Source organism: Stegodyphus dumicola, chromosome 9 (genome assembly GCF_044657685.1).
Source record: "Stegodyphus dumicola isolate Sdum_Otavi_A_Nest chromosome 9, ASM4465768v1".
Taxonomy (NCBI): Eukaryota; Metazoa; Arthropoda; class Arachnida; order Araneae; family Eresidae; genus Stegodyphus; species Stegodyphus dumicola.
The window spans coordinates 47,163,224-47,177,457 of NC_140776.1; the positions used below are offsets into that span (position 1 = coordinate 47,163,224).

A 14,234-nucleotide genomic window follows, 5' to 3' on the forward strand; every position below is an offset into this window, starting at 1 on the left:
CAGAAGACTTTCACAAAAACACCAAGAATTAATTATGCACATAATAATATGGCAAAAAGTTTATGCCACATCTAATCCTTTTTTCATACTAGAATATCTAATATTGCAGAATACAAAGATTATTACCAGGTCACACATATACTCAGTGTTGTATATTTTATATATAAATGTATACTCTCAGTTTATATGTATAACTCTCAATACATGCCGCACAATCATCGTATATCTATACTGTACTCAGTTTTTCCTCCAACATTGCTTAGCCAATAGTATATTTTTTAACTTCACAGTCAGAGGTTTGATTGAATGGTTAGGTACACTTCCAAGATAGGATTATTCTTAATTTTTGTATGCATATAAAAACTTATCAATTATTGCCATGATTATGTAATACACAGAGTTAGAAGAATGCCATATTATCCAACAAATAATAAATTTAAACTGAAAACAAAAGTCAAAATCATATTTAGATTGTTCTGCAACTTCCATTACAAAATGTGATACAAAATTTTAGGAAGTTTAAGAAAACAAAATAGTTTGAGGTAAATAAGTAAAAAAAAAAAAAAAAAAAAAAAGAGTCAAATAAGTAAAAAAAAATAAGTAAAAAAAAAAAAGTGCAGAGGAAAACAAAAATAAAGAAAAATGTTACATAGAAATGGATGGAAGTATAATAGGCATTCTTACATCTTTAAAAATTATGACCGTGAAATTCAGTGTCTGAATAATTTTAAAATTATTATTAAGAGATTTTTCAACTTAAAATGCATACTAAAATAAACAAGATACAAGCCTAAAAAACTACAGAAAATAATACGCTATTAATAAAAAATACAACATATATTTGGGAGAAACCACCTCACCTTTTATATTGGAGAGTGAGAGACACCCCCTCTAAAAAAATGCATTTCACTAAAAAATTTAATTATATTCTGTTATGAAAACACCACAGTAAAAATTATAAAATTATTTGCCTGTAATATAAATGTTCGTCAAAACTACAAAGTAAATTATAATTTTACAATCACAGTAACATTTTCGCTATAATTCACGATAACAGAAATCTTACAATTATTGATTCTTTTATAACCTAAAATGCATACAGGCATTAACTAATGGAAGTGAAACAAACTGAAAAGTGTAGAATAAAACTGGTATAAATATTTAGAAGCTTTTAAATTTTAAAAATGAATACAAAATTTAATCTCCCTTCCTAAAATTGTTCAAAAATAAATAAAATGAAGAAACATACATTAACAAGCAAACAAATAGAAAATATCATATATTACTTAGTGAATAAAGATTTTGATATAATAATAATAACGTCTAGTATTTTCAATTAACATTACTGGAGGGAGGGGGAAATTCGCAAAACAGTTGAAATAAAAAAATCTACAGCAGATAAATAAATAAAATAACAATAAAAAAGCAGTCTTATATTTTTAAAAAATATTTTTCAAAACTGCAAATTAAATATTTAGTAATTAATCAGAACATTGAATTTTACAAATCATGCTTTAAATGATTCAAATCTCAAACCTTCTTTTTCAAATCTACAATTTTTCAAGCATACACACATGAAATGCTATGTTCAAATACTTCTTCCTTACAGTTGAAACAAATAACAACATAAACGGAAGTGTAATATATTAAAATTCATAAAAACAGTAGATATTCTATATTTTTTCTAATTTGTGTAGGTTTAGTAATTCAAAAATACTTAAAAAATAATACTGAAATCTTTAACACAAGCTATTTCAATAAATTATTAATTCAGAAAATGCTTTAAAAAGAGAGGGAGAAAAGAAAAAAATCTATAAATGTTACTATATTAGAAGAATCTCAGTCTAAAAATAAAGAAACCATTCCTTAATGGTTACTTTACATATGATAACTATGAGTCATTACTATAAAGCTGAATTTTCTAATCAATAACTTATCAATAAGCTATAAAAAGTGCATATACATAAAAATTTAATTTCCGAAGTCATACATACTTTCACTCTATTAGGTAAAAATACATTAAATTGAGGAAAGTGTGCCTTTTCACTACAAACAAATAATGCATGTAATTACATAATAACATAACACAAATGTAATGATATATATACACAATAAACAAACCTTGAATGTATATTCTATTTGCTGTGTCATTTAGGATTAAAAAATAATATCAGAACTTCACCAAATATATTTGCTAAAACAAAGAACACTGATAGATATGTTCAGTCTTGTATAGCACAATAATTCATATAGCACAATAATTCAAATATTTTGGAAATATGATCCTCATTTACAAGGAAAAACAGGAATAACTATTCAAAATGCGTTAAATAGACTTCCTATTCCCAAAATAAACAATAACCGTATTTTAATGCAAAAGCTATGGTTATAACAAATTATATCAACTAGAACACTTCTTAAAAACAACACATATAATTTAAAACTTTTTTAATTTGTTATACACTAAGATTTAGGCATTTTTTACAATTTAAATTTTTAGAAGCAGGTTATTAAAAAGAAAGGAGGAATGCTATTCATAAATGATTAAATTTAAAAAAAAAGAACTCAGACCAATGAAAAGTTGCACTTTTTAATTACAAATAGAGATGTTTAAACATTAGAAATTTATGAAAATGTAACGCAAGATTCTCTATTTGTATCAATACATATGGATGCAATACTCTATCAAAAAAAGGAGTATATAATTTTGAACAAATTCAAAGAAAAATATGCTTCAGTTTCTGCATTCAATAAACTCAAATTCATAAAACCAAAATTTTTAGTCAACTATAAATAGTATTAAAAATCTACAAATAAAGATTGTCCTATTAAATAGTTTAAACTGGCAATAATAAATATAACTATGGTTATTAAAAGTATAATAAAATTCACACTCTTTCTCGCATGCAATAAAAGTTGCTTCAGCTAAAATATTTTACCTAAAATATTTCAAGAATGTTTCAATGTGACTATATTACACTGGCTTTCAAAAGTTATGCACACAATGCAAATTAGCAATTTCCAAAAGTGTAGTTGAATTTGAGTAGTTAAAAATTGCTGTGGATGCAAATGATAGTATGTAAATAATCTACATTAATGCTAGCCAAGATAGACTTAATTAATCAATTGTTGAAGGTTTTGAGACGGTTTATTTAAATGCTGATACAAAGTGATACATTTTAAGCTGATACAAATAACACTTACATAGAACTTTTAATGGCAGTCATGTTTTTATGGCTGAAAGAATGGTATATAACAGGGGTGGTAAAAGTGCAGCTCGCAGGCAATTCGTGCGGCTCATGCATATAAAATATATGTATGAAATATGGTAAACTATTCAGTGTCCAAAAGGAAGTAATTAATTAGTTTAGACTCTTTTTAAAAAGTTATCAGGGATTTCTTTCTATTTAAAACCTCCTCCACTACTTCTATAATGATGTAAATATGAACTTGTGGCTTTTAGAAAATCTAGATGTGGCTCTCGAAAATTCTTGAATTCAAATGTGCGGCTATTACTGAAATGAAGTTTGGCCAACCCTGGTATGTAATAAGCACTGGCAGATACATTGAAGCACAGTGGTCTGTGGAACACTGAAGCACATTGGATGGAGTGGTCTCTGTATTCCCCCAAAAATTATTCCCATTAAAAATCTCTGGGATGATCTTCGGCATACTGTCTCTGCAAGTTTAGCCAGTCTCAGACAACTGGAAACTGCCCTTGTGAAGAACAGCCATTGCTACCATCTGTGCTGGTTGATCATCTCACAGAAAGCAAGGGCAAGTACTGGGAAGGATTAAGTTTCCAGGAGATCATATAACTCAATAATGTAAGTTTTTGTTTGTTTGTTTATAACTTTAAACATCAATTTATTAATGGCCCAAATGTGATATTATCACAAAATTTACAAAAACAATAACCTTTGTTTTCAGGGGAAGGGGGCATGAACCCATTTACTACCTCTATGTGCCATCTGATAGTTAATCAGAGCTTTCTTTTTCCGTTTTTGTTGATTTTATTACTGAAAGATTAACTTTTGAAGCCAATGTAATTAGATAAATGAAACTTCACAAGTAAAAGGAAATTATTACAAATCACACATATAAAAATATTAGGATGGTTATGAAATAAGGAAATTTATTACGCGTCACTTTGCTGACTTCATAAACATAGTTTTAAAATCATTACTGAATGTCTAACATCATAACACCTTTAAATTATACATTTCAGAGTTTCATACAAATTATCACTGATAAAATTATTTACAATAAAATTCATATTTCTCTTGAAGTTATTTAAAATATTTTACAGAAAAACAATTCAGTGATATTACCTTTCATCACATATGCAAACTTTTTTTAAATTTTCACAAAAAAAAAAAATTCTGTACGAAAGATGCTTTTTTTTAATAACAAACATTATACAAAGATTTCTTTCTAACATATAAAAAATTTACATAGAAGTTATTAGTACACATAATATACAGAAACAAAGGCATCACAGATAAAACAGATAATAATTAAAACACACACAAGAATGAAAATTTATCTCTTCATAGCTTTTTTAAATTAAATAAAAAAGAATTTTAAAAATAATTTTTTCAGAACACAAGTTACGCACACATGAAAGACATTCCTAAGATGTTTGCACAAAAAAGACAAATGAAAAAATATTAAAAAAGAAGTACATTATTAAATAATGCATAAGAAATACACGTCACAATGTTAATATTCACAGACAGAATCCCACAACCATGATAAATCAAATACACAAACAAACACGACTGTCCTTTTAACATGGTTGAAAACAGATAAATATCTCATTAAATTACAACTTTCCAAATAATTTCCCATTAAAAATGTTACAATTGTTTATTATTTAAAAAATATTTATATAATTAAATTCTTTTAAATAAAATTGTAAGTTGGAAAAAGTTACTTCAGTTATAACATATAATAATAACCTCAGATTCAGAGGCTGCATGATATCACCCCCCCCAAAAAAAAAACTTTAGCATTATCAAACATAGAATGACATATCTATAATGAGTCTTGCTCTTTTTGATAGATATGGCAAAAATGTTGTGATTATTAGCCAAATTAACACATATATTCTGGCATTTACTTTAAAAACATGCATAATGAATGTTCAACAAAAAGAATATTCATAATTCTAATTTCTATTAAGTATTGCAAAATAATTTAATAAAGGTTAAAAACCTCAAAAACATCTGGCCATTTTTAGACTCTTAAAGGTTTTTAAGATTTTAAAAATGTCAAATTTCTCGTCAATTCTGAATACTAAGTATTAGTACACAATGACTAAAAAAAGAATCTGGTATTACTCTGTTGCAAAATCTATTACTATTGAGATAATATATCCAAGTTCTTATATATATATATATATATATATATATCCCTAAAAAAACAGAACATTCTATTGGAGAAAGAGAAAGATCATGTTTTAAAAAAACAAAATTCCTTTTTTTAAACTTTTTTATATATTTTCTAATTTTTTTTAAATTGTCATAATTCACAAAACATAGATAAATTGTGAACACAACACTATTTATACATTTACTTTATTGACTGCTACGCCTAAAATAATAAACTTACCATATTTTAACAATCTGTTTATTCAAATTACATAGATATGAATATGAAAAGTGCATAATAATCAAGAAATCACAATGTATATTAGCACACACATACATAATCTAATATGTATTGTTAATGAATTCAAATATTGTACATTTGAAAATCTGAGGCAACTACAGGCAATGTAAACTTTAGCTAGCAATTAAAATTATATAAATTTTGAAATTATACAAATGATTATATTACAATACCTTATGTTCATTCATCAATTACCAATGTAATATGCACAAATATTACACCGTATAAAAATTAAGAGTAGAGTGCTGTTATACAATTTTTAAAAAAGTTTCTTTCTAATAAAATTTATTCTAAATAATTAATATTTAAACAAGTAAAATTAATGCACTACTTTAAGGCTTATGCCTGCAAACTAAACTTTTTTTTTTTCTCTTTAAAGGTTGAAATTATAAAATATATTTCAAATAATAAATATCAATTGTATATTGTAATTTAAGTTTTAAAAAATTACATTACATCAAAAGAAAAACTGTTTTCGCTTTTTTAATGAAACTATGAAAGTAATTTGAATGAAAAATAAACTATCTAGTACCTCCCCGTTATTCTTACAGGTGGTATGCCTGTTGGAGCTCCTTGTTGCTGTGACATATTGCTAATCATAGATGGAGGTGGACCTCTCTCAAGCTTTCTGTGTGGCTGATGTTCTAAGGTGTACCTTCTAGGTTGTGGTGATGGCCTTTCAAAATCTTGCCCAAACTGATTTTGTTGATGGTGCCTTCTGAAATTAGGATCATATTCAGAATAAGAAGTATCAAACTCAGGTTCCATACGTCTCTTCTGAAAACCAGAATTGTCATTATCATAATGACCTCTAGGTCCAAAGTCTTGATTATGAGGCATATGTTCCGGTGTTGGACGACCACCCCTGTGCTCATGATGAGGATTGTACATTTCAGAACCAGGTCTTGGGCCAAAAGGATTATCTGGCATCATACGTGGAGGCCCAAGAGGATTATGAGGAGGTCCTAAAGGTGTCCTTGATCCTAGAGGTGGACGTGGACCCATTGGAGTACGAGGTCCTACTCCAGGTGGAGGTGGTGGTCCAGTTCTTATCATACCTTGCACCGGTGGCATACCTTGAGGACGATTTGGTGGAGGATGATTTGGAGGAGGATGTTGTGTAATTCCTGGCATTGGAGCAGGGGGGGGATTATTTAAAATATTAGGTGGCGGTTGGTGCCTTGGAGGAGGAAACTGAGAATTAAAAGGTGGAGGAATTCCAGTTGGGGGTAAATTAGGAGGATACTGGTGAGGAAGTTCACCAAACTGTGGTGGCGGCTGACGCAATGGAGGTGGAGCAGTTGGCGTAACAGGAGGAGGAGGATGCTGGAACTGCATAGGACGTGGTGGATATATTTGAGGGGGAGGTTGTTGTATATTTGGATAATGCTGAGTGTCAGGAGCTACTGCTGTATAATATGGTGCAGCTGGCTGAGTTAAGGTAGCTGTTGGTGGAGGAACAGTAACAGAAAAAGAAGTTGCTGGCATCTGAGGAATATGTTGAGTTGCTTTCTGAGGTATCGGTTCAGGTGGTAAGAAAGAGGCACTCTGTGTATATGGTTGCTTAGTAGCAGATGTAATTCCTGACCTGAAAGCAGCATCAGTGACAGAAATTCTTTGCACTGGAGTTTCTGTATGCTTAGCAGTTTTATTAGGTACATCCACTGGTACTGGTGTTGATGGCGAAGATGCCTGTGTTTCAGACTCCTGATTATTGGCGGCAGGTTTTGGAGAACTGCTGGAAACAGTTGGTATAGTTTTACCTTCAACTCGAGTAATTTTTTCTGGAACTTCATTTTTAGGTTCTGACTGAGAAACTTTTCTTTTCAGTTCTCCAGGTTCCAGCCTTGGTATTGGTTGACCTACAGAAGTGTCAACTGCCTTTGGCTTTGTTTGGGCTGGTGATGTAGATGTTTCAATGGGAGATGGCTAAAAAGAAACATTTACAAATTAAGCTATAAAACTCAATTTTTTTATTTCATTTTTTAGGCTTCTAATAAATATATAAATAAAGAGATATAAAACTGCTTTCAGATAATCTCTTGGCTTTCTGATATTTAAAAGGAAGCAAAGCACACAAATTCAGAACGCTTAAGAACTACCAAACGTAAGATTAACATGCAGTGCATTAGATTAAGGTAATCTAATCAAAAAAAGAAAAAAGAAAAAGGGAAGAAAAATGCCAAAACTAAAAAATAATTTTTTCAAATATATTTATTCTTTATAACAATTTTAATAATCTTACATATCACTTTTCCTTTTAATAATCTGAATCAACAAAGAAAATATATATATATATACCAATTTTTCTTTTGCACCTAAAAACGTAACTATACAAAAAATACAAGCTATTTGAATGCATTTAAAATTCTATGCTTCATTTTAGAAAAGATAAATTTACAATTCTCTATATTAAAAAATATGACAATACTGTCTCATATTATTAAAAAAAAAATAGCAAAAGAGTCTTCAGTGGATAAAACATTGATGAAATTAACAAAATAGTGCAGCTTCTTTGTCTTTACAATTTACCTGAAGCTATTATTTACTAAAAGAAAAAATATTCAGCCTACAAATAGCATTTATTACACTGATCCCCATAATTATCTTTATCAATATAAAAAAGTTATTTTTCAAAATTTGTTATATAAAAAACTGAATGAATTTATTTTAAAGAATACACAGCATCACACCCAGCAAATATGAGGGGTGTTCAAATGAAAAGGTATGAAACATTGTAACAACCAAATCGGCTGTAATTTGAATATGCTGCTTTGAGATAATGTAGTGAGACATCTAGTGATGTGAATGTAGTGCCACATGGTTTAGCACATGCATGGGCACCCACACAAGACACAGGAGAGAAGCAGGCAGTTGTATGTTCCATCCAATTGACGTAACAGCGTGTGTGAGGACATCATGGTGTTCCCATTGCAGAATTTGATGACTGAAGAGCAGCGAGATATTATCAAATGTCTGACAGCAGAAGGGGCTAAACTGGCTGATACTCATCGCCATTGTAAGGGGCAGACTGTGCATCTGACAAATCAGTGAGAAAGTGGAATGTTGTGACTGTTTGAGTGATGACCCAAAACCAGGCCAGGCACACACACACACTAATCACACCACCGAACTTATCACAAAAGTGAATGACCTTATGGAACGTAATTGGCATACCTCAATGCAAATTTTAACAGTAATGTTAAGGATTAATATTGAAACAGTGTAAACAATTGTGCATGACAGGATGGGTTACCGGAAGGAGGAGACTGTGCGTCTGAGAAATCAGTGAGAAAGTGGAATGTTGTGACTGTTTGAATGATGACCCAAGACCAGGCCAGGCACACACACTAATCACACCACTGAACTTATCACAAAAGTGAATGACCTGATGGAAAGTAATCGGCATGCCTCAATGCAAATTTTAATAGTAATGGTGAGGGCCAACATTGAAACAGTGTGAAAAATTGTGCAAGACAGGATGGGTTACCGGAAGGTGTGTGCGCAGTGGGCTTCAAAGAAGCTTAGCGAACCACAAAAGGAACTGCATATGGGGCTAGCAGTGCAACAGCTGTTCCAGTACCATGAAGATTATCTGTCCTAGAGCAGATTGCTGCCAATGACAAGAGCTGGTTCCATCACTTCAAGCCGGAGACAAAGTGGAACAGTATGCAGTGGAAGCACGCGTTATCACTTCTCCCAAAAAAATTCAAAGCTGCGCCCTAAGTAGGCACAGTAATGTCTACCATCTTTTTTCCATGTCCGATACTCATCAAATTCCTTGAGCATGGAAAATACATTAACAATGTTGGGTATTGCGAGACACTTTGTAGCCTATGCACGATCATCAAAAGCAAATAGCCTGGGCTGCTCACAGAAGAAGTGATTCTGCTCCATGATAAATGTGCTTCGATATGTCTCCAAAATCACACAAAGTGTCATGGCCTCGGCTCGTGAAATAGTGGGTTAGTTGTGCTTAGGCCTATGATGATTACTTGTGAATAAAGAATTTGATTATACCCAGTGTCGTTTTAGAACTACCATTTGAACAGTCCACTTATAAAGTGAAAAATCAAATATTAATGATGTCACATAAAACTGTATTATGAAGCAAATAATACATTACGGTGAAATCTTAGGAAAAAGTTAATACAGGGTGATTTTCTCTCAGACTTTAAACTGTCAAATGATTTTAACTGCCAAACAGAAAATACAGCAAAAATTAGAACAGGGGGAAAATAGTAATTTAGAAAGACCATACAATATAACAAAATATTATTGTTTTGCCATCATAGTTACTGCAAAAGGTTAAAAAAAAGCACACTACAGGAAAGCAAAGATTGCCTTCAGCCTTTAAAGAAGTTATGTTTTAGTTCTGGTTTCATTGACAGATGGCGCCACTAGATTATTTTCTGTCCAGGCTTTCTTATCTATTCATTATATCCTATCGCGTTCATTTGCGCTTTTGCAGCTGAGGATGGTGGTTAGGTAAAACCATCGAAACTAGTCCTGTGAACATTTGAAAATATAGCGCTGATTTTTGTTGTTTGACTTCTGAATCACTAAGTTACACTTTAAGGAGTGCCACTACACTCCTTAAAGTGTAACTTAGTGACACTACTACTTAGTGACACTACTACTAACTTAGTGACCTACACTTAAAACTGAAGAAAGAACACTCCCTGCAGTCTGACTTGAAGAACACTGCTTTGAACAGAATTTCTGACAAATTTCTCATTGACAACAGGATATATATAGACAGATGTTTATGCTAAAAATAAAACCAAAAATATTAAGACCGATCTTTACAAGTAATTTCAATATCTGAACAGAATGAATATTGTTATCTCCCTAGCAAATCAAAAAACTACAATTGAGCTTATCATACTTTTTTTTTATATATTCTCAGAGACTATTCTTGGTTATAACTGCATTGAACATTAACATTGAAAATAATGCAAAAATTCCACAATCATCCAACATGTTTTTACCTCTTGCCTTCTTCTCTCTCACACTCTCTCTCTAAATATATATATCAAAAACTTAGATTAATAATTTAGAAGTAGATTGAACCATCCCAGGAAGATGCTAAAATTATATATATGATATGATATAATAAAAGTAAGGGAAAAGTCGGAACACTGTTGAAGCATAGTTATCCTATATTGAAGAGGAAGTATTCTGATTGCGTCATAAGCTAATGTGTTGATTTCATAAAGAAAACTTGGCAGTCCAGGCAATTTTAATTCTATTTTTATTTCCAATTGACATATGTGGCCACAGATCACTTCGCACCCTAGCCGTGCCTGTTCAAGAACATTTACATTATTGATATTATTGTAATAGGAAGCAGCATAGCGAAATTGCGTCTAAGCACAGCACAGACAGAAGCTGAAGTGCATAGTTATGCAAGATGGAAGCACGCAAAGAGAAAAGTTTTGGTTTACAATGATAGCTTCAGTTCCCAATTATTATGTCATCAGCACTTCGCAAGCCGTGCAAAAAAGAAAGAAAAGAGAAGATCTAGAAATGACGCAATGCAGAGAAGTTATTTCGATTTTTAGAATAGAGAGGGAGAATTAATATTTTACTGTTAGTTTAAAATTATAATTTTGATTTACATGTTTTTTATCTTACATATATAAACATACATACATATTTATCTTACAAACATATATGTGTATATATATATATATATATGAAACGAAGCTTAAAAAGAACTTTACATACAGAAAATAAATCTTAGCACATTTTAAATAGCTATGATACACTTATACACTTTGTCAAATCTGCAAAAATTCCTTCCCATTTTTACAATAGAATAGTATCGCATAAATTAAAAATTCTTAAATTACAATAGTTTCATAATAAAAATGTCTAAAAAATTATTTTGATAACCTTTTCATTTCAAAACTATCCACTTCTTAAGTTTATATTATATAACAGTAAATTTAACTTTAAGGGGTTTCTGTTTAAACAATAAAATTTAATGCTTCCTCAGAAAGTATTTGAATTCAAACTGTATTCTAGAAACCTATTTTTTTACAATATTTCCCCAAACAAAACAGGTAAGTAGGTACTTCTTGTGAAACACATTGTACACTTCATGAACACTTACATAAACATATGAAATATAACATAATGCATATCTCAGCTTGAACCTCAAGGGGAAAAAAATCTCATTACTTGACTCAGTGAATTCTTAAAATTATTTCAGGCGACTTCCATTACAAATGAGAAATAAAAAACTTTACATTCATCTTTCTCTCTTCCATCTTATCCATGGTAAAAACAAAATAAAATTTAACTTTTAATACATATGTTTAAAACAGATATACATACACCCATGAACAAAACAAACACACAAAAAAGTCTTGCTATCTGATTTCTCCAAGTTCCAGTTTAATAACACATTTTAATTCCAGTTTAAATATAAAATAATTTAAATTATTCTTAAATTACAACTTAGATTCAAGTTTAAGCTGACATAAACTTGTAACTTTGCAGTGTTAAACATGATCAAAAATTTAAACTATTTTTTTAATGAGAAACATTTACTCATATATACATAAGCATTTACTCAAACAAACACAAATAATATGCAAACTAAAATATATTAAAATAATGTCAGCTAGATAGGCAACACAACCATTTTTCCATAATGTATTTTTCATCCAATGAAAGCAGTAACATTTAAGTTCACAAGTTTTTCATAATAGAAAAAAGGTAAATGTAAACATATGATTTTCAAAAAAGCAACGTCACCAATCATGAAGTAATTTGTTAACATCTGCAGCAACTGAATAAGTCAATCAATATAAATGATGATAAAGTAACATGATCTGAGAGTTTTACTCAGCATATAATTCATTCCTTAAGTTATGAGAATACAGCTGGCAACTTTTTCCTTTAATTTGATAATAATCAAGTACAGGCAATAATAGTAAAATATTTAAAGTTAGAAGTATGCTTCATGGTCTAATAACAAAAAAAAAAAAAAAAAAAAAAAAAAGATAAAGTCATTATATGTAATAGCAATCTAGATTAGGATGTAATCAATATGTAATAGCATTCCAAGTTAGGATTATATACATTTATGCCTTATGTCCAATCATAATATCAAAATACACGTTGATCACAAAAAAAAAATTTGAACTTAACATTAATGGAACAAACACTTCAAAGTGAAAGCTGACTGAAACTACAGGTATTCATTTAAAATTTCTGGTGAGGAGTATCACAATTACTTTAGACGCATGTCAACCTGAAAAGCTTTGCATTCTTTCTTGATATTTTAACAGATCATTCAATAAAACTAAGGTAAATCACACAATTACAATAAAATGAATAAGGAAATGGTAATTTACAGCAAGGGTTTACAAAATGCATTGCTTTCCATGACTTTGGTAATCACTGAATTGAAAATTTTCAAATTTATGTGAATCACACATACATCCTAATAATGACTTCACATTCAATTCTTAGCAGCTCTATAATAAATTATCTGGCATTAATTAGTTGGATAATTAATAGATATTACAAAATTCTGAAAAGAAAACATTTCTGTGTTGAAATGATCTTAGTTTTACCAGTTAAATGCCATAAAGTAATTTCTCCCTGCTTTCCACATGCCCTCGTGGTGTAATGGTAGCACACTTGTGACTCATTCAAGAGGTTCAAGTTCCTGTGAGAGCATTGCTCATTCTGCATATCTCCTGCATTAAAAAAAAAAAAAAAAAAAAAAAAAAAAAAAAAAAAACTAAGACCAAAACCCTGGTGCCCAAATAGAAACGGTGGTGGTCAATAATTCATCACCACCAGGATTTGGCAACTGGGTCCCCGAGTCCCCAGTTGCTCTTTAATAGAGGAATTTATCCCTTCTTTCTGCATACCTTCATGGTGTAACGGAAGCACACTTGGTGCATATTCAAGAGGTCCAGGTTCAAGTTCCGGCAAGTGCATTGCTCATTTTTCATATCTCTTGCATCAAAAAAAACTAATGTCTCTACAATGCAAACATAAAACTTCATTTATTCAAAAATAGCTATATTCCAAATCCTCTCTATATAGACCATAAATTCAGTTTACACACAGAGATGTAATAATTTCATTTATTTCCAAGATAACTGAATCTATCTCTTCCTACTTCCTAAATATTTTACTGAAACTTTACCATTCACTACAACATACATCATTTAGCATAATACATTTCCCTTCAAAGAAAACTTCCCATGTCACAAGCATATCAGTTGGATTTGAAATTAGATTTCTACACTTTACTGAATGCATCACATACATTAGATATTGTGGAATCAACACTATCAATAGTTCAAGATTCTTACGAAAACCTATCACAGTATAAGCTTGGAGACAGTATAAGCTTAAGATATATATATATCACAGTATAAGTATAAATACTGAATACATGAAAATTCATAAAAGTGCAATTCATGGTAGAAAAGATAATGAATGGAAGAAATTGTTGGTCTAAAATTCTAAAAACAATCATCTTGTTATCCATTTGAATATCAAAAGCCAACATTTAAAATTATATAAGATTT

General features: G+C 30.3%; 1 protein-coding gene across 3 annotated transcripts in view; it reads right to left on the reverse strand.

The window, feature by feature from the left end:
• LOC118192654 (uncharacterized) overlaps nt 1–14,234 on the reverse strand; it is a 74,073-nt gene that overhangs the window by 17,214 nt on the left and 42,625 nt on the right. For all 3 annotated transcript variants that reach the window (XM_035363654.2, XM_035363655.2, XM_035363656.2), the window contains one exon: nt 6,206–7,602. In XM_035363654.2, coding sequence (XP_035219545.1) covers nt 6,206–7,602 — 1,397 coding nt within the window. The remainder of the gene's footprint in view (nt 1–6,205; nt 7,603–14,234) is intronic.